The sequence below is a fragment of the Grampus griseus genome, assembly GCF_964374135.1.
Source record: "Grampus griseus genome assembly, chromosome: 21".
Classification (NCBI taxonomy): domain Eukaryota; kingdom Metazoa; phylum Chordata; class Mammalia; order Artiodactyla; family Delphinidae; genus Grampus; species Grampus griseus.
The window spans coordinates 12935836-12957444 of NC_139015.1; the positions used below are offsets into that span (position 1 = coordinate 12935836).

At 44.6% G+C, this 21609-nt stretch overlaps 1 protein-coding gene and 1 long non-coding RNA gene across 2 annotated transcripts in view; one reads left to right on the plus strand and one right to left on the minus strand.

Annotated features, from left to right (window-relative positions):
• CENPU (centromere protein U) overlaps positions 1 to 18313 on the minus strand; it is a 30250-nt gene extending 11937 nt beyond the window's left edge. Inside the window, exons 1-7 of the mRNA XM_082680398.1 lie at positions 18264 to 18313; positions 15390 to 15438; positions 13444 to 13561; positions 8994 to 9099; positions 4937 to 4997; positions 4310 to 4480; positions 709 to 775 (exon numbers count right to left, since the gene is read on the minus strand). Coding sequence (XP_082536524.1) covers positions 709 to 775; positions 4310 to 4480; positions 4937 to 4997; positions 8994 to 9099; positions 13444 to 13561; positions 15390 to 15438; positions 18264 to 18295 — 604 coding nt within the window. The 5' untranslated portion in view covers positions 18296 to 18313. The remainder of the gene's footprint in view (positions 1 to 708; positions 776 to 4309; positions 4481 to 4936; positions 4998 to 8993; positions 9100 to 13443; positions 13562 to 15389; positions 15439 to 18263) is intronic.
• Positions 18314 to 18455: 142 nt separating this feature from the next.
• LOC309838967 lies at positions 18456 to 20263 on the plus strand. Its single transcript, XR_014298435.1, has 2 exons — positions 18456 to 18535; positions 20164 to 20263. It is a non-coding gene; the product is annotated as an uncharacterized lncRNA (long non-coding RNA).
• The last annotated feature ends 1346 nt before the right edge of the window (positions 20264 to 21609 follow it).

Below are 21609 nucleotides of genomic sequence, written 5' to 3' on the forward strand. Positions count from 1 at the left end.
ACTAAACTATGGTACATTTGTGAACAAAATATTATACATTCATTAAAATGGTATTGTACACTATTTAATGACAAGGACTTGAGCCCACTTAGTGTGAGAAAAGCTCAGTAAAAGAATTGAAGAGTAAAGACCAAAACACATGGTAGTTATTTTGTGGTGATGGAATTATAGGCGATTTTACCTTCCTTTCCATACCTTTGAAATTTTCTAAAATATTTTTATAATAAGAATAATATAAAACTTATCTTTTAAAAGAACTGAAGAGAGAAAATGCTTTATTTTCCTCCCATTTTTCAATAAACTGTGTCAATAAAAAATGATGTAAAATAACATGGATGAATCTCAAAGTTATGCTGAGTGAGAGAAGCCTTCTATAAAAGAGTACATACTATGTTGTATGAAAAGAGTATATACTATGTTATGAAAAATTAAAATAGATTAATGAATAGGCACTAAAGCAAGTATAATAAATTTTGACAGTAAAATCTAGGTAGTGGGTTTATGAATATATATTGTAAAATTCTTTGTCCTTTGTTGTATGTTGAAAGTTTTCATGATGTTGGGAAAATCAGTTACTCCAAAGTCACATATTTTTAACTTTTTAAAGTAACAATTTTATACACTTAAATTTACTACTTTATCAAATTAAGAAATATATTTTTAAAAAATTCTTGAATGATTGACTATGTATAAAACACTATTATATACCCAAGTCTGTGGCTTCACTTCTTGGTTTCTTCCTTTTGCCACGAAACATCTTCTTTTTCTGAGTTTTCTTAAAAAACAAAAAAAAAACACAGCAAAGATTTTTATTTAAGAGGAGTTTCTCTTAAAACCAGAATTAAGACAGTATTATCAGACATTGTCAGTATTTTAGCTACAATTCTCATTTTGTTCTAAGTTAATAGTTAATTATATAAATTATCTAAATTAATATAAGGAAATGCTGAAAAAAATTAAACCACCTCAAGATAAAAAGTAATTAAAACTTTCAGTGGGTGCCTTGGAGGAAACTGAACTTTTATTATTTAAGATAATAATGTGTGGAATCAGCTCAATTTCTACTCCAAGCTAAGAGGAAGTAACAGCTTCTGAACTAGCCCTCTTGCCATAAACAGCCATAAAGTGGGGAGAGGGGTGGCACCTTCATTCAGGCATTGGACAACAGGCAAAACAAGCCTGAGAGACTCAGAAGGTGGACTCTGGCTGCCGGCCTTCCCGCACGCCTGGGGACAGCTGACACAGCAGCACAGCAGGCCCAGTCCCAGCAGAGAGTGGTAACCCTCGTCCGCAGGAGGCAGAGACCTGCAGTAAGCTGCTCAGGGAGAAGGGCACAGGTCTGGGTGCGGGTCCCCGACAGCCCCTGACCGCCTACTCCACATGCGCGTGAGGCTACAAAGAGTATACTGGGACGTGGCTATCGTGGGATTAAGAACATAACAGGTAGTAACAAACAAGAAATTCTGGGGGAGATCAGATGGAGAAAATGCAGAGACCTCATTAACAACTAGTTAACAACTAGTTAACAGCTGTCTATCCAGCTGAGCTTGGGGAGAGACCACAACTTAGGGGTAAGAACGGTACCCTAGATCATGCAATATCAAACAGGGTGAAACTGTTCCCAAGGGGGCAGGCCAGAAACTCTCAGATAGTACAATGGTTTGTGACCCTCCGAAGTACCTAGTATATACACAGATACACAGTATATTTATGATATTAAAATTTAACTGCGGGGGATGGTTAGGAAAAATGTCTAAAAAGGCTTCTTAGGGAGGACAACAATGGAAGAGCGTTGAGAAGCACTGCTCTAGAGTAAGGCCTGCCCTAGACTCACCCTAACAAAGCCTAAAACCAATCTCTGGCCAGGTTCACCAGGGAGACAGACGGGAGGTGTGGTAAGCAAGATCCCCAATGACTTGGACAAGTCCCTCCCCTTGAGTGTGGGTGGCTCCTGTGAATATGATGGGATGGTCACTCCCTCGATTAGGTTACGTTTCATAAAAGGCCACTGCAGCAGACTGGAAAGATTCTCTGGCTAGCTCGGAAGATGTCAGCTGCCATGTTGTGAGAGGGCCACGTGACCAGGACCTAAGGGCAGAGAGTGACCCTGCTTTAACCAGAGAGAAAACAAGAACCTCAGGCCTACAACGGCAAGGATCAGAATTCTACCAATAGCTGCATGATCTTAGATGGGGACCCTGGGCCTCAGGTGAGATTTCAGTCCTGGCTGGCACCTTGACTCCAGCCTCTGAGACCCCGAGCAGGGAATCCAGCTAAGGTGAGCCTGGACTTCTGACCTATAGAAACTGTGAGGTATAAATGTATGTTGTTTGAAGTCACAAAATTTGTGGTATTTTGTTATGCAGCTACTGAGAACTATTACAGAGGTTGAGTCCCACTGAGTTAGAGAGGCTTGGAAGACACCTTAGGCTTTCCACAGATTGGCCCTAACGAAGGATAAACCACACTACAGCAGTTCAAGATGATCAGCCAATAATTAAGATACCTATTAGAATGAAAGTCAGCATTCAGAAGAAGACACAACTCACAACCTCAACAACCTACCAACAATGTGCAATACACAAAGAGTGTCAGATTAAAAATGTTACACAAAAGATGTAACGTATAGTCCAGACAGAAAAAGTACTCAAAAGAAGCTGACCCTGAGACAGCCCAGATACAGTCATCCCTCAATATCCAAGGAAGATGGTTCCCGGATCCCCCATGGGGATCCGCTGATGTTCAAAGTCTCTTTTCTAAAATGGTGTAGTATTTGCATGTAACCTATATACATCCTCCTATAAGCTTTACATCATCTCTAGATCACTTAGAATACCTAATATGATGGAAATACTATGAAAAGAGTTGCTGGTGCCTGGCGAATCCAACTTTTGCTTTTCTGGAACTTTATGGAATTTTTTGTCAAATATTTCCAATCAGCAGTTGGTTGAATCTATGGATGTGGAACCTGCAGATACAGAGGACTGACTCTACCTGACTTAGAAAACAAAGACCTTAAAGCAGCTGTTATAAATATGTCCAAAGAAGGAAATGATGGTCTTAATGATTATGCAGATAGGGAATCTCAGCCAAGAAGTAGAAACTATGGGAAAAAAAAAAAGGAAATTCTGGAAATTCTAGAACCCAAAAGCATGCTACTGAAAAGGGAAAGTCACTGGGTGATGTTTTATTTCCTGTGGCTGCTATAATAAACGACCACAGCTTCGTGGCTTAAAACAACAGAAATTTCTTCTCCCACAGTTCTGGAGTTCAGAAGCCTGAAATCCATTTCAATGGGCCAAAATGAAGGTGCCGGCATATTATGACATATTAAAAGCTTGATTAAAAGATATTATATATTGATATGTCACGAATCTTAAAATAGGGGCTTCCCTGGTGGCGCAGCGGTTGAGGGTCTGCCTGCCAGTGCAGGGGACACAGATTCGAGCCCTGGTCTGGGAGGGTCCCACGTGCCGCGGAGCAGCTGAGCCCATGCACCACGACTGCTGGGCCTGCGCTCTGGAGCCCACGAGCCACAACTGCTGGGCCTGCGCTCCATAACTATTGAGGCCCGCGTGCCTGGAGCCTGTGCTCTGCAACGGGAGAGGCCGCCACAGTGAGAAGCCCGAGTACTGCAATGAAGAGTAGCCCCCGCTCACCACAACTGGAGAAAGCCCGCGCGCAGCAACGAAGACCCAATGCAGCCAGTAAATAAATAAATAAAATTAAAAAAAAAAGAATCTTAAAGTAGAATACATATGACCCAGAAATCTTATCATAGCAATTTCTTCTAAGGAAATGATCAAGGATGTGCATGAAGATTTAGCTAGAAAAGAAAATCATCAAAGCACTTACATTTTAAAAATTACAATTGCTCATTAGTAAGAGATTAAACTATGGCACGTTCATGAATGAAATGTCATGCATTTATTAAAATGGTATGTAGAATACTTAATGACAAGGATATGGTTCCACTTAGGGTGAGAAAAGCTCAATAAAGAATTGAAGAGTATAGACCAAAAAATGTGGTGGTTATTTTATTTTTGGGGTGATGGAATTATAGGTGATTTTATCTGCCCGTCCATACCTTCCAAATTTTCTAAAATAAACTTATTTTTATAATAAGAAAAGTGTAAAACTTATCTTTTAAAAGAAGTGAAGGAAAAAGAGAAAATGCTTTGTTTTCCTCCTAGACATTTTCTATCAACTTTTTTTCTTTCCAAGGGGATAGCAGACACTCTCCTACCAGTTGACTTTCTGTTTCCAGGGTCTCTTTTTCAACAGAGGGCTTGGCACCAAGGGGTCCCACCTTTTTAAGCGTGACCGATTCAGCTGGTTTCTCTGAAGGTTCTGAAGATGCTGTAGCTGAAACAGCTTCACGTTGTGTACTTAAGTTCTCTGCTGGTTTAACTTTTCTTCTTACATCACTTTCTTCAGTGCTTTCAGATTCATCACTAATGGGCTTGAGTTTTCTTCTTGGCTATGTCAAGAAAACAGCATTACTGTTTTGAAAGTACAGATGCTTATCATTCCTATTGTATTAGATAACCATAAAGTCCACATTTCTTATCTCTAAACTTCAAGACTGAACGCAATAGGAAGATGGCAACATGATGAGCGGATAGGACGAGAAACCTTGACTAAAGGGCTCCAAGCAGACGCTCCCAACAAATCACTCTGCCTTTGTAAACCACCATCTAAACACATTACACGAACACTATGAAAACTGACAAGGTACAAGGTACACAGGGATTTGAGATCTCTGTAATGAAAAACACTTCAGATATAAAAATATTTCATTTTTATTAAAAAATCTTCTAAAACATTATATACTCTTTATGAAAAATGTTGCTACAGAACATTTTCTCTATTTGCATCCAACTTAACTGGATATGAAATATCTTACAATTTAAGATAGGAGAACACGCCTACATACCTTTTTTGCACTAATTTTTGCAGACTCATTTTCACTTGCTTCAACGTCAGAAGTGTCCGAACTGTACCAAAGAACAAACCATCAATATCTTGCACACATTTCATTTTTATTGACATATGTCTTCTAAATGCTGCTCCTCCAACACAAAAACAAGCTCAATTTATAAGGAGATTTCCCACCTGTCACGGGTGGGCCTGCCACCTTCCCAGATTTACCGGTCATCTCCCACACCTTCCCACACCCAGGCCACATCAGTTTAGTGCTGGCAGGCAAGTAAGTGTCCCGTAACTGCAGTACCTCATGGTCCTGTCTGAGAACCGCTCTTTTCTCCCCATCACCACTCCCAGGTGTACGGACCATCATCTGTACTAATCCACAGACACTAGGCCCATGCTCAGGGGATAGAAAAGGGAATACCTTCTTTCATCCTTTGAAAAGGAAAAAATAACCCTAAACTTCTGGTGAGAGTTCATTTTTTTCATTCAATTCAACAAACATTTATTTAACACCAACCTCAAAATGCAAGTACAAGAAATAAAATTACTTGAAAAATGAGGAGCCTTCCTTTAATGGGTTCACTGACTAGTAGGAAGGCCAAAGACAGTGAGTGCAGAGGAGATGTGGAGAAATGGCTGGGGAATCAGGAAACACATCACGGTTATGAGACTTGAGATGACTTTTGAGAACACTTTTCCAGGCCAAGAAACAAAGGGAAGGGGATTTAAGGAAGAAGGAAAAGTAAACATAAAAGCACAGGGGTGTAAAACAGCCCGGCCCGTTCGACGTACGGGAAGCAGAGTACAGAGCGAGTGTCTTGCTGAAGAGAAGCTAACACTATGGAAGAAGCCCAAGGCCAGGGCTGGGGAGGCTCCGAGGCGGCCAGAAGCGTCCTGCTCAGACTTGCCTGTGCTCAGCTGCCGCACCAGGGCGACCCTCGCGTGGCAGCCACTGCTGCCCGGCCTTCCCTTCAGAGCTGCCCACCACCTGGGGTCGGCCAGAGCTGTGAGAGCTGCGCTGCAGTCTGGGGCCATCTCTGCTCAATCCGGATTCTTCCACCTGTAACTTTCCCTGATGTTGCTAATAAATCTCTTCAATTCTCACTCTGCCTCAGGGTCTACTTACCCGAGGAGCCAGACAGACACAGGGGGCCCCCATACCACGCCTACAGGTTGGGGGTGAGGGACCTAAGGCCCCCATGCTAGACACACGCACTGGAAGCGGGGGCGGGGGGTGGTGGTGGTGGTCGCACAGACGAAGGGACCAGCAGCAGGTGCCTGAGCCGTGGCCACAGGGAGGCGGAGGGTGTACGGAGAGAAGAAAAGCAGATTCTCAGGGAGTCACAGGCCAGAACAAAGGAGGCCGGTCAGAGAACAGAAGGTACCGGGAACGGTTCCCAGACAGCTCTGTGGGGTGACTGGGTGACAGCAGGGCCATCAAGCTAGAGAACACCAAAGGAGCTTGTTGACACCAGACGAAGGAGGAACGATGGAGCTTGGTTTCGGCTTTGTTGAGCCCGAGGTGCCTATAGGCATCTAGGGAAATGTGGCCAAGGTGCAGGACAGCTGGGGCCTCGGGAGAGGCTGGGCAAGAGGGAGACCTGGGGTCAGCAGCTTATGGGTCGTTAAAGCCACGAGAGGAAGACGGGGGAGGGTGGAGAGGAGAGGGTGAGAGCAGAGTCGCGGACACAGAAAGAGGAGAGGAGATCTGGGAACAAAGAACCCAACAGCCCTGGACAGGCCCGGGGGCCTGGCTGCTGATGCTGCCTGAGTCCTGGGGAACGCTGCCGTGCGCTCCCTCTCTCCCCACCCGCGCCCCTCCCCGTGCATCCCTTCTGCCCCGACTTCCTTCTGTATCCATATATAAGCCCGGTCTAACCTACCCAAATAAAGTTTTTTGTCTGGACATATCACACCACCAAAACCAAGATTACCAAGGACATCCACACTGTTAAACCGACCCATGTGTTCAGACCTTCCCCGACTGGCGTTTGGTCCTCCTGAGGACACACACTTACTCACCACCCGCCCCGCCTGTCCCGAGCACAAACCCTCTCCTGGCTTCCTCCTTCCCCCTCTGGCCACTGGTCCTCTCTCTGCTTTGCAAGCTCCTTCTCCACCTGGACAGATGCCAGGCTTTCTTGCAGGGTGGTCCCAGGTCCCCGCCTCCTCTCGGCCCACCGTCTCTCCCTGGGAGCGCTCACCCGTGCCTACACCTCCTGTACCAAACCACTTCAGTCTGAACTCCAGCTCAGCCCCTCCTGGGAACACCAGACCCAAGTACACAGCAGTCTCTCTAACATCTCCACACCAAGTTCATGACCGCCTCACGATGACAGGAGTACTCAATCTCCTAGGTAGCCCTGTCCTACTCAATGGCACAATCTCAATCCACTTACACGACAGAAAGCCAGGAGTTGTCCATGACAAATAGGATTAATTTCACCCATGTTCAGATGAAGTCACAGAAGTCAAGAAGAAAATGACCAACACTAGGAAAATGGAAAAAGGATATAAAGAGGGTGAAGAAATTCAAGGACCTGTGAAACATATAAGAGATGCTATTTAACTCAGTCATGAGAAAAACACAAACTAGAACTAGACTGAGACAGCATATCACACTGGCAAAACTCCAAGTCTGATACCACGCTGGTGGGAACGTGGCAGTAACTATGAAAACTGCTAACATATTTCATTTGACTGAGGATTTCCCTTATGAACACATTCCACAGAAATATAGGCACATATGTGAAAAATACAGGCACGTGTGTGAAACGGCATATATGCCAGGTTACTGACTACAGCACTGCTGGTGACAGCAGAAGACTGGAAACAACCCAACTGCCTGTCGATCCAGGACTGGGGAAACAAACTATGCAAGATCCAAACTGTGGAAAACCTGCGACTGTGAACAGAAGAATGAGGAAGCTCCATATGCACTGATACGGAAAGATCTCCAAGATACAGAGAGCGGAAAAAGCCAGGTAGCAAGGTATCCTGCCTTTTCGAAAAAGGTTAAAACTCTGTATTCGTACTTTGATGTGCACAAAGAAACTGTGAAAAGACATATAAGAAATTAATAGTGGGGGAGAAGGAAGAAGTGGATGCAGGAGCTGGGTGATGGTGGAGAGGACGTAAAGACTATTATTAACCTTTTAATATTTTTAAACCATGTGAATGTGTCACCTATTCAAAAATTCTTCTTGAAAAATTACATTCACCACCATTTAAAATGAACTGTGCGGTTTTCCAAATATTTGGCTTTTGTTACCAATTTCCAATAACAGCTCATAGAAAAACTGGAGTCTCCGAAATAACCAAGTACCATAAGGTTTCCCCAGTGCAGAGAACCTCAGAAAGATGTCCTCATCTAGATTTCTGCCCAAGTGGGATATTTGTTTTAAAAATACAGTTTTGTTACTTTCAGAATATAGTAACTAGAACTGACCTATTACCTAACAGAGGTCCTTAAGTGAAGGATTTGCTCTAGCTAATAATTTTTAGTTAGTACTGCAGCTACTGAAGACTTCTTCATTGTATGTGCTCTCGAGTTGCCTCTGGTGTCATTTTTACAGATTTTCCTGACTCAGGCCTCCACATAAATCTGAAAACTCAAATCAATGCAGCTTAGGGACCATGCAGCTGAAATTTACAACAGACTGCGTTTCCTTTGGGATTATCAGCTTCTCTTCCCTATTCCCACCCTGAACTAGAAAACATATCTTTTGTGACAATTAAGCATATTTGTAAATTAAAGGGACCTCTCAAAATCATCTAAAATTCTATGCTCCTGAAACCTTTCCCCTCCTTCTTTGTTTTACCTCAAAGCTAAACCACCTTCACTGGTATGTTTTCTAGGATAATCAGGTGTCAGTTACAGTTATTATAAGTAATGTCAATTACTGAAAAACTGCCTTTTCACGTCCCAGTCTTCTTGAGGGAAAACATAAGTTGGCTCAAAAGATCTTTAAAGAGTTTTGGTTTTATAAGCTTGTATCTTAAAGAACGCCTCAGAAATACCATTAACCATGAGTAAACAGTTGCTTGAGATCCACCCGTACCTTCTTTTTGCTTCTTTTCCTTGAGGAGTTGAGGGGAGAGATGACCCGCAGTGCTTGGAGAATTCTTCCTCATCAGCATATATAGCAGTGCTGTGTAAAGGAGGGTCTACAAAAGATTTTTTTAAAAAGGGCATTCAGAAGTCTGGCTGTCTGAGCAGTATTCAAGTTTGTTCCTTCACACTGGAGTATAAAGCAACCTGTGTTTAAATGGCTAACAAAATCAAAACCAATTACATATGCTACTTATGATCTCACACCTCAACAAGAAAAAATGTAAACCACTTCACCAATAAATACATGGATAGTTAAGCTATAACCTTACTGTCCTTATATATTATATGGAAACTTTTAAATGAGCTAAAAGATAAACAGGAGGTCTGACATTCTTTCCTCACCTGATGGAGCATCACACATCTACCTGGGAGACACAGCATGAACAATAAACTCAGGTCTGGAGTGCTTGCCCCACTCTTGCAACTCCATTACCCCACCGAGTGCCTGGCGCAGGGTGGGCACTCGACATCTGTGGACGACTAGCCCTTTGGGGAGGGACACCAGTCCTTCCGCACTTCCCCTCCTCTCTCCTTTACTCTAGAGCCTTGAGCTAAGCGTAAGTTAACTGGAATGGGGACTTGCCTGGTGGCACAGTGGTTAAGAATCCGCCTGCTGATGCAGGGGACATGGGTTCGAGCCCTGGTCCTGGAAGATCCCACATGCCGTGGAGCAACTAAGCCCGTGCGCCACAACCACTGAGCCTGCACTCCAGAGCCCACGAGCCACAACTACTGAGCCCGCGAGCCACAACTACTGAAGCCCGCGCACCTAGAGCCTGTGTTCCGCAACAAGAGAAGCCACCGCAGTGAGAAGCCCGTGCACCGCAACGAGAAGCCCGTGCACCGCAACAAAGAGTAGCCCCAACTAGAGAAAGTCTGTGCAGCAACGAAGACCCAACACAGCCAAAACTAAAAAAAAAAAAATAAGTTAACTGGAATGAAGATAAAGGAGATAATGGAGAAACGGAGATAAAGGAGAGGAGACCACATGGCCTTGGTGGGAGGATGCTCCTACCTGCTGAGGAAGAGGGGGGTCACAGGAGAGGCCTCGGCAGCCTGGCCTGGGCTTGTGGCGGGGGAAGGAGGAGGCCACCAGAGTGGAGTGAATGGCTGCAGGGGCGCCTGGTAACGGCCAAGCACCCATCTCTTCACTCTCAGGCTTTAGCGTGCTGCACACATTTAAACGTTCTCACATTTAAACGTTTCAGCTGCTTATATAATGAACATAGCAACTGCACAATTTTAAAGTTAGTAATATACTTTGTATTGGCCTCAACTAGGCAAAGGGCTTTATTTACTTTACTACTGGGAATAACAAGGGAAAAAAAGAAAACCAGACCAATTTTTAATCTCCATATGTAACCAGTCACACAAGCTGTACTCCTACTACTCAACAATACAAAGTTAAATAACCTGATTTCAACCCAAGTAAAGGATGTGAACAGACACTTCTTCGAAGAAGATACAGGCGTACCTCGTTTTATTGCGCTTTGCAGACACTGTGTTTTTTACAAATTGAAGGCTTGTGGCAACCCTGCATTGTCAGATGATGATTAGCAATAAAGTACTTTTTAATTAAGGAATGTATATTGTTTTTTTACACATAATGCTATTGCACACTTAATAGATTACAGTGTAGTGTAAACATAACTTTTATACGCACTGGAAACCAAAGAATTCGTGACTCACTGTATTGCAATATTTGCTTTATTGCAGTGGTCTGGAACCGAACCCGCAGTATCTCCCAAGGTGTGCCTGCATACAAATGGCCAATAAGCGCACTGAAAAGATGCTCAACGTTAGTCATTAGGGGAATCCAACTCAAGACCACACTGAGATACTACCGCACATCCATGTGAATAGGTATTATTGAAAAAAACAGAGAGGGCTTCCCTGGTGGCGCAGTGGTTGAGAGTCCGCCTGCCGATGCAGGGCACACGGGTTCGTGGCCCGGTCCGGGAAAATCCCACATGCCGCAGAGCGGCTGGGCCCATGAGCCATGGCCGCTAAGCCTGCGCGTCTGGAGCCTGTGCTCCGCAGCGGGAGAGGCCACAACAGTGAGAGGCCCGCGTACCGCAAAAAAAAAAAAAAAAAAAAAGGAACTTCTGACACATGCTACAACATGGATGAACTTTAAAGACATAATGCTACATGAGAAAAAGGATACAAAAGTACAAATATTGTATGATTCCTCTCACACGAGTGGTCAAATTCACAGAAACAGAAAGCTAGAAGAGGGAGAGGGGAGCGAGGTGCCGTCGGCTATTGGGCAGAGAGTTTCATTCAGGGGAAGGAAAGGACAAAGTCCTGAGGACGGATGGGGTGATGGCTGCACGACGACGTACACACTTAACGCCACAGAACCAGACACCAAAATGATTAAAATGGTTAATTTTGTTATGTATATTTTACCACACAAACACAGTGAGATACCATTTCATACCCATTAGGATGGCTAGAATCAAAAAGTCAGATAATAACAAGATTTGATGAAGATGTGGAGAAACTGGAACCCTCATACATAGCTGGTGGGAATGCAAAGTGGTACAGCTGCCGTGTAAACACTTCCTCAAAACGCTGAAGCAGAATCACCACATGACTGAGGTGTACAGTTGGCCCTCCATATCCATGGGTTCTGCATCCACAGATTCAACCAACCAGGGATTGAAAATATTTGGGGAAAAAAAAATTCCAGAGAGTTCCAAAAAGCAAAACTTGAATTTGCTGCACACAGACAACTACTTACATAGCATTTCTATCGTATTAGGTATTATAAGTAACCCAGAGATGATTGATAGTGAACAGGAGAATGTGCATAGGTTATATGCAAACACTATGCCATCTTCTGTTTGTTTGTTTTTTTTCCTGGCCACACCACGCACCATGTGGGATCTTAGTTCCCTGACCAGGGATTAAACCCGCACCTCCTGCATCGGCAGTGTGGAGTCTTAACCACTGGACCACCAGGCAAGTCCCCACTATGCCATTTTATATAAGGAACTTTAGCATCCTCGGACTATGGTATCCACGGGGGGTCCTGGAACCAATCTCACATGGATACTGAGGGACGACTACATTCTCAAGAGACATAGAAACACATGTCCATACAAAAAACTGGAACATGAATGTTCACAGCAGGATAACTCATAATGGCCACAAAGTGAAAACAGTGCAAATGTACATCAACTGATGAATGGATTAAAAAAATGAGGTCTATCCACACAATGGATTATTGAACTATAAAAATTTTTAAGAATGAAGTACTGATACTACCACATAGATGAACCTTGCAAATACTACACTAAATGAAAGCAGCAAGTCACATATGACCACATACATAGTGTATGATTCTATTTAAATGAAATGTCCAGGATAGGCAGATCCATACAGACAGGAAGTAGATTTACGGTTGCCAAGGTCTGAGAAGAAGAATAGGGAGTGACTACTCCTGGGCATGGAGTTTCTTTCTGGGGTGATTAAAACGTTCTGGAATAGAAAATGGTGATGGCTGTACAATTTTGTGACTATACTAAAAGTGAATTGTACACCTTAAAAGGGTGAATTTTATGGCAAGTGAATTACATCTCAATTTTTTTAAATTATTTCTTTTAGATGAGTAGTTAAAACATTTTTATCAAGTCATAATAAAAGGGGTATTCTGGTAATGATTACTTTTCACCCTACAAAATGTACAATATTTTCTTTTATTAACAAAAATTAGACTAGAAATATTAGATGCCAAGTTAAAAATACGTGAGAAGTTGTATGTTTTCAAAATTCCCTTAAAACTTATTCTGGCAAAAAATGTCTGACTACTGCTGTTCTAGATGTGGGCGCACATCGCACATTCTGTATCATTTCTGGCCTCTAGAGTGGCCAGTGACACACTGACAGAAGCTGTCCCGTCTGGACAACTCACCCCTGGTCAGCAGGTACCAGTCCTGTCTTCCTAACACTCCAAGGAACACAGGTGAAGCTCTCCTGAAGCATCCTCTGCCTCAGTGTGTTTAAGAAAAGGAAAAATTATCCCTCTGCTCCTTCCTAAATTAAAGCCCCTTACCGAATGACTGCTGGAGGTATGAAGTGAGAAATATATTTTATATTCCTCTTGTTATAAAGGTCTACAACAGGTGTCCTAATGTGGCTGGCTTGTTGACAAATGCTACTAGGAGAGCTCCACTTTGACAACACTGTTTAACAGAGTTCTTAGTTCCAACGTACCTAGAAGTGAGAAAAATTAATTCAAATTACCAAATACTCCCCAGAACATTGTATTCATGTGCAGACAACCTCGCTTTTGTATTTGAAGGCATTTGTATATGTTTATTAGTAACTAGCCTAAACGCTGTTGCCTGAACCACTTTAAAGATTTTAGGATAAAGATTTAAAATACTAACCAAAGGTTTCATAGGGTTCTTCATCTTTCTCATTTTCACCCAGCCTGCCAATGCTTGAGATCCCAGAATTATCAGGAAAATCAAATACATCGGTAGGCTTGTGCTTTTGGCCAGCTTCCTAAAAGTGAATAAAGTTCAAAGTCATTGAATTGGCCCTCCCAAAATGAACATTACAAAGCTGATTTACGTGGCAAGGATCCTCCCGCTATCACCGCTGCCTAAGAAGTGAGCCTTCACACTCTTGGGGGGCAGAGGCTCTTCTGATCATCTGAGGCAGGGGTTGGGAAGCTTTTCTATGAAGGAACAGGGGGTAAACACAGCTGACCACTGAACAACGCAGGGCTCAGCGGCGCCCACCCTCTGCGCAGCCGAAAACCCCCCGTGTGACTTTGCAGTCGGCCCTCCCGATCCGGGGTTCCACATCTGCGGTTTCAACTGCAGATAGTGTAGAACCTACTACTGAAAATAATCCGGGTAGAAGTGGACCCTCCCAGTTCAAGGGTCACCTGTATATTAGACTTTGCGGGCCTTGGGGACTGGTGCCACTACACAGCGCAGCCGTCGCAGTGTGAAAGCAGACAGTGGCAACGCAGAAAGAAGCGGCACGGCTGGGCTGCAATCCAGCTTTGTGTGGATACTGAAATTTGACTTTCATATTTTCACATGGCATGAGACACTCTTGACTTTGCTTCACTCATTTAAAAATATGAAAACCACCCTTAGCTCGCAGGGCTTTACAAAACCAGCAGGCAGGCTAGATCCGGCCCACAGGCCACAGCCTGCCAACTCCTGAGCCCGTGTGGGCCTCGCCCCAGACACATGCCCATGAAAGTTCCTAAACACAGAGGTTAAAAACTCCTGATTGCAGGAGAGAGACGAGGGCTTACAGGGCAATATACCAATAAGCCCCAGAAAGACTGCCCCTCAAATCCCAATGAAAGATAACATACAGAAAATGGAGAAACATCCACAGTAGCTCTGGAAAATGTGGAGGGCTGCGATTAACAGACAGGTAAATATGAGAAATCCTGGAAGATATGCAGGAGATGGAATAAAACTGAGAGACAAAACAGACACTCACAGAAATCCTGGAAGATATACAGGAGATGGAATAAAACTGAGAGACAAAACAGACACTACCACTCACAGACCCTCAGGGAAAAATGTTTCACGGAGTGTGTGTGGGTAGAACGAAGGCCAAAGAGGAGCTGACACCCTCCATCCTCCCCAAGCAGATGGGCCCGTGTAAGGCAGCTGCCTTCCCGAGGAGGGAAGAGGACCGGAAAGCTGAAGAAACCCTTCCAGAGAGGAAAAGGGCCCCCTCCAAACGGGGAGGGGGTTAGGGGAGCAGAGGGGAGAGACCGTGCAAAAGAGAAAACCAGGGGAAGGGCACAGAGTAGGGAGAGCTCCCGACGCCCGGGCACCCCCAAGCAGGCACTATCAGAGGTCGTTCATGTGAATTTCCAAGGCCAGTTGGACAAGCCGCTGGAAAATACTCTGAAGTGAGCTAGCCAGAGGGTTAAACAAATGCACCTGCCTTCCACAGACATTTACTCTAAGACTCCACCCTGAAGTAAAAATACCATGCGAATGTGAAACTAAATGGAATATTATGAAATCAAACTGTGGAAAACTGTAACAACATGGAGAAATGGCTACAAGTGACAAAAGCAAAACACAGAACATTGTACAATTGTTCAACGATGTCGAAATGTCGAAATTATCCAAATGAAAATGAAACCAGCCTAGGCCCAGAAAAAGATTCAAAACGTTAGCAATGGCCATTTTCTCCATTATACTGGAAAGAGTAGGAGGAAAAGGAATATGCTTTTTCAAAAGAAAACACTGAGCTTACCAAGTCTACGAAACTGAGTCTCCTATAAAACGTTATTTTGTATTGTCAATTAGGAGAAAAATTATATTAAAATATAAAAAAGATAACTTACATCTTTCGTGGAATGTGTTCTTCCTACAGTGTTCTTTGAATATCTCGTACTAGGAAACAGCAAAAACACACACAAGAGTTAGGAAATACTTAAAAATAACTTGGGGAAACACCAGAATTACACCTCATCCAAGCATTTTCTTTCCCAACTACATTCCTTGTTAGCTGCACTAACAATGTGCACATGATGAATTCAGGTAATGGCAAAATCCTTTTAGAAAGTAGAACCCATCTCTCACACACTGAGTTAAATTTTTTATAGGGCAACTCATAACACCTAGGTATAAACAGCATAGCTCTGCCCTCAGGGACACAGAAAACTAACGCTGTCGTCATCTTTGTCCCTCAAATCGCAATCAACAGCAATGGCTGGCGTTCTGCAGCAACGAGCAAGAGAGCTATCTCTCTTTCTCAGGCACTGGACCCCCGTTCCATCCGTGCCTGGCTCTCTTACACACATTTTCTCATTTAGCTCTGAAACAGTCCTCAAGGTAGAAGTGAATCCCACGTTCCAGATGTGTATTTGCCCAAAGCCACACGCGGCCAGGAAGGAGGGAAGCCTTCGTTAGCATCTGCATCAGTTCAAACCCAGAGCTGCCCTCTTTCCGCCCTTCAGGCTCCCTCCAGTGGGCATTAGGATAAAAGGATAAAGTTGCGTACCTTCAACGGAGCTTAAAGTAAACAAGATATGACAATAGTGACCAGAAGAAAAAGTGGAAATATGTAAGGCAGGAAATAATCCCGCCAGGAACTATGCTTTGAGTATCCTCTGTGGTCCAGGCATGGTGCCAGGGCTGGGGGGATGCCCTACACCACCACGCACAGGCCCTGACTTTCAAAAGTGCCCTGCAGGCACCCGTTAGCGGAGAGCAAAGTCCGTTTAGTGTCTGAACGAGTATTTCTTTGTGGAACAAGTATTTACTTGATATAATTCCAAACTTAGAGAAAAACTGAGAATACTCTAAGAAACTTCTGTATACCCTTTACCTGCTTCACCAACTGTTTACATTGTCTCACCTGCTTCCTGTGTGTCTGTGTATGGTAAACTGGGGACACTGCAGTGTGTCTTTCCTAAGAGGGTGTTACCTTGTGTAGTCACAGTACAACTTCCGAATCAGGAAATTTAACACTGACATCATTATCTAATCTACAGTCCATATCCAAGTTTCATCAACTGCCCCATCATGTCCTTTAAGGTTTTCCCCCAGCATTTAAAAAAAATACATACAAGAGAATATAAAACATAAGATTTCTTAAACCTTCGGTTTTATTATGTGTGTGCGTACATGCACGTTTGTGTACCCATTGTGATGTAAAACATCATTACTGTGAATTACAGTAAAAAAAAAAAAAAAAAGTTGGAAAACTGTTAGAGCAGTGGTTCTCAATCCTCAGGTATAGAATCACCTGGAGGGCTGGTAAAAACAAGACTGCTTGGCCCCAACTCCAGAGCTGCTGATTCAGGAAACCTGGGGTGGCCACTGGGAGTCTGCATGTCCAACAAGTTCCCGGTGGAACCACATTTGAAAACCACTGCTCTATTTGATTCTCAGACCCAAAAAAGAAGGTAGAGCAGATACTAGTTTTACGGCCTTTACGATTCTGGGGTTCAGAAAAGTTAAGTGACATCAGTGGTCACACAGCCAAGTGATAGGGCGAGAAACCAGATCATACAACTTCTTAACCCATTCTTTCCACCCTTTCTTGTCTTGTCTGTGCTCAAAAAAGTTGTCAAGTTCCCTCCTCACCTTAGGCTAGGAGCAAGGTGAGGCTCCCAAAAGATGGAAACCTCGGTGATAACATACGTAAAATATTTTGATGTATGCGCATTAGTGCGTTTTAGGGGGAGGGATAAACAGATTTCAGGAGTCTCAAAGGCAAAAATGTTAATATGTACGTGTATACGTGTGTGGGGGGCGGAGGGAGGGAGGGAGAGAGAGAGAGAAAAAACCCCACTGGCCTATCAGATAAAGTTTCACTCTTGTCTGCTGAGTTTCAGGCCCCTTATTCTTTCCCAACCCTCCTCCCCACTGGCCACGGGAGCCTAGTCTCGTTTACTTAACTGCCCTGCTTCGTCCTGCTCCAGCCTGGCCCCTACGCTGTTTGGCTGCCTGCACCCTCACCCGCATCTACAAATGCACCTTCTCCAGACCGCCTTCCCACGGCCCAGGTGGAACTCCTAAGGCCTTGAGTACCAGCCGGAGCGCGAAGCACGCCGAGGCCCCTCCAGCCAGGACAACACAGGGCCTTTGGATGCACTCCAGACGCCGCCAGCGAGACACGTGCCCATGAGTCCATGAAGAATAACATTTTGGAGAGCAGTTTTGTAACCTATTTTAAAATGCAAGCCCTTTTTGATTAAAAAAAAAAAATGCTTGACTCATCCCGGCTGGAGGCCCTCTTTAAGAAAAACAAGCGGCAGCTGGCGCCCCCGCGGCGGGAGATTTAGTTTAGCTTTACAGTCTGTGGTTTGTGTTACAAAAACAAGCAGGGTCTTGAAAATAAGAATACTGACTACCAGCCAGAGTGTAAGCGTCACTAGAACGTAATGTCTGGCAAGTAGTAGGCACTCATTATTTGTTAGTTTCAAAATATTTGGAGTCTACTTTAGGCTACACTCACCCACACAAAGTAATGCTGACACCAGCCAACGTTCTCTCCTCCCCGCCGGCCACGGTTTTAAACTGACTCCTTTAAACCTCACCGTAATCCTTCCAAGGTGGGAATATTATTATTCCCATTTTACCGACGGGGAAACCAAGGCCCTGAGAGGTTAGTCACTAGGACAAGTTGCACAGTGGCAGAGCCAGGGAGTACGAACAGCTCCGAGAGGCCTAACCCCCAGCCCGGCGCCCCGAGACGCCACAGCACTTACCCCGAGCGCCGCACTTGCCGCGGCGGGGCCATCTCAGCCTACCGCTCACTGCGCCGGCGCAGCTCCGAAGTTCCCGCCAAACCCCGCGCTGCTTCCAGCGGCCAATCCGGGCCGAGCACGCGGGCACGCCCCCTCCCGAGCTTGCTTCCTACAGGGCCAGGGCTCCTCCCCGTCCTAGAGCGCGAGAGAAAACTCGGCCTGGCACAGCGCGAAAGCGGAGCTGGAGTTTACGCCTTACAAGCAGTTCCTGACGGGTCCACGAGACGCCAAAGGTTTCCCGGGTTTTCCCCCACCCCACGTCCGCCGCGCACGTTTTCCGCGCTCCTGAGCCGCCAGGGCCCGCCCCAGGGCGCGAGGAAGGGGAGGAGCGAGTGCCGGAAAGTCGGAGGGCGCTCTCCCGCGAGGGGCGGATCCAAACCCAGGGCGGGGCGCGCTGGGTGCTTAGGCGCCTGCGCAGTTGTCTAGTGTAATGCATTGGAAATAGGCTTTGACTTTTACCCTGCTGCTGCCCTGAAGCAGTGGTGTGAGCTTGGCTTATTATTTCTACCCCAGTTTCTTCATTCGTAAATGGGGAGGGCCCCTTTTAATATTCTCTGATTCTTTGCTTTGTGTTTAAAAATGTACTATCCTGCAAAAGAATGATGTTGGACCTTTATCACACCATAAATAAAAATGAACTTAAAATGGATCAAAGACCTAATTGTAAGAGCTAAAACTCTTAGAAGAAAACATAGGGCAAAAGCTTCACGACATTGGACTTGGCAATGATTTCTTGGATGTGACAGCCAAAAGCACAGTTTGGGATGATGAAAAAGTTCTAGGTGGTTAATGGTGGATGGTTGCACAGCAGTGTGAATTACATAAGTAACTACACTAAGCTGTACAGTTAAAAATGGTTAAAATGCTGAACTTTATGTCATGTACAGTTACCACAATAAAAATTATTATATTTCATGCATACTAAAGAATATAACATATATAACGTAAAGATAAAAAGGAGCACCTATGTGCTCACCACTGGGTTAGGAAAGTAATAACGGTCATTCCTTCCACGGATAACCACTCTTCTGATTTTGTGTTTCTCATTCCCATGTTTTTCTACATTGATGTATCCCTAAATGATGTATTAATTATTGTATGTGGTGTTTTTTTTTGCGGTACGTGGGCCTCTCACTGTTGTGGCCTCTCCCGTTGCGGAGCACAGGCTCCGGACGCGCAGGCTCAGCGGCCATGGCTCACAGGCCCAGCCGCCCCGCGGCATGTGGGATCTTCCCGCACCAGGGCACGAACCCGTGTCCCCTGCATCGGCAGGCGGACTCTCAACCACTGCGCCACCAGGGAAGCCTTATTGTATGTTTTTAAACTTTATATAAATGATATTTGGTATGTATTTTGGAAGTGCTGTTTCTTCCTCATGATTTTTAGGTTTTATCCACATTGATGCATGTAGCTGTCATTTATTCATTTTCACTGTCTTTGGAAGGCATTAAGTAAATACACCACATTTTATTAATCCATTCTCCCGTGTATGGAAACATCAGTTGTTTTCAGTCATTTTGCTGTTTGTTACCAGCAATGCCATGCTAAACATTCCTGTAAGTGTCTTGCAGGGCACATATCTAAGAGACAAGGATAGACTTAGTAGTACTGTTCCTGCCTCATGGGATAAAGACATTTTCAGCTTTATATGAGAATGCCAAGTTCTACGCACCGTTTTACAGACGGTACAATTTACAGCCCCATCAGCAGTGTATAAGAGCCCTATTGGCTCCACATACTTGTCAATACTTAGAATTTTCAAGACTTAAATATTTTTCCCTGACTAGCAAGTTGAAATGGTATCCTATTGTGTTTTTGATTTGCATTTCCCTTAAGTTGATCATCTCTTCCTTGTTTATAGGTCCTTCCTGATTCCTCTTCAGTGAAATACCTGTTCACCCCATCCAGGAATCATTTGGGCAATTGCCACGGAAGAGTAAATCACCTGTGAGGATTTGAAGGTAGTTCCCCTCTGATGCATAGAAATAGGGTTCCTGGAATCACTGAAAGTTGTCACCGGTAAGAGTGTGGAAATATAGCTCCATTTCCCAGGAAAGGGGTTACAGTCAAACCTTTTGTGCTTGTACTTCTTGTCTTTCTGTTAAGACAAGAAGAGGTTCAGCACTCTGGATGGAAGTAAAATCTCAGCCCAAGTAGGTTTAAATGATAAAGGAATTTATGAGCTCGTGTCCCTGAAAAGTCCAGCGGTAGGATGGCTGTCCAGCTCACTTGGATCTAGAGGCTGGAGAAGCCATCAGGGCTCTGAATCCATTTCCCTGCTCCTCTTGGGCCTCAGCTTTTTCCTCAGCCTGGGTCCTGCCATCATCATCCCCATCCCCATCATCATTGCCTGGACTTACTGAGCATTTACCATGATCCAGGCATCGTTCCAAGTGTTTAGTATAATGAAGCCATTTAACCCTCTCAATAACCCTCTGTGGTAGGCGCCAGAATCCCACTGCGCATATGGGGAAACTAAGGAGCAGCCCCACAGGGGGTAAGTGACTGCGCTACACAAGATCTGAGGATTCTGGCCCAGAGCCTGCACCTGGCGCTCTTCCAAGTCTCCCTCGGAATTCCACCCTTCAGAGAAAGAGAGCAGCTATGTCCCAGCACTCCTTCTCCAGAAAAAGGCCTGAGATTTACTCTAACTGGACCAGCTTTCGTGACATGCCTACCTGTATTAGTCAGGGTCCCAGAGAGCTAGAACTAATAGGACGTGCCACTGGGGTTGTGAAGAAGTAGGGACAGTGCTCAGGACGGGGCGGATGGGGGCAGAAAACACAGGAGTGGAGCCAGCGGGTCTGGAGCCTCGGGGGAACCCGGAGTGGCGTGGGGAAGCTCAGAGGGACTGCAGGACCTACGAGGCGGGTCGTTAAGTTATGGAATATACTTTCATGTTTGGGAAATGAAAAAAAAAAACAAACTACTGCTTTTATAATACAAATACAGAAAATAAAGAACTACAAGACATCCTGGATCCTTGGGGTAAACTGAATGGTTAGGTATGGACACTTCCCTGCGGAAATATATCTTCCCTGTGGAGTAGGTTGATCTATATATTAGTTCTATATTTTGGAATTATTAGCTTGATGTTTAATGAAAATATAAATGAGAATATTATTATTTATCTTATAGGATTACCATGAAGATAAGAGATAAAGAATCTGGGGCTTCCCTGATGGCGCAGTGGTTGAGAGTCTGCCTGCCGATGCAGGGGACACGGGTTCGTGCCCTGGTCCGGGAAGATCCCACATGCCACGGAGCGGCTGGGCCCGTGAGCCATGTCCATTGGGCCTGCGCGTCT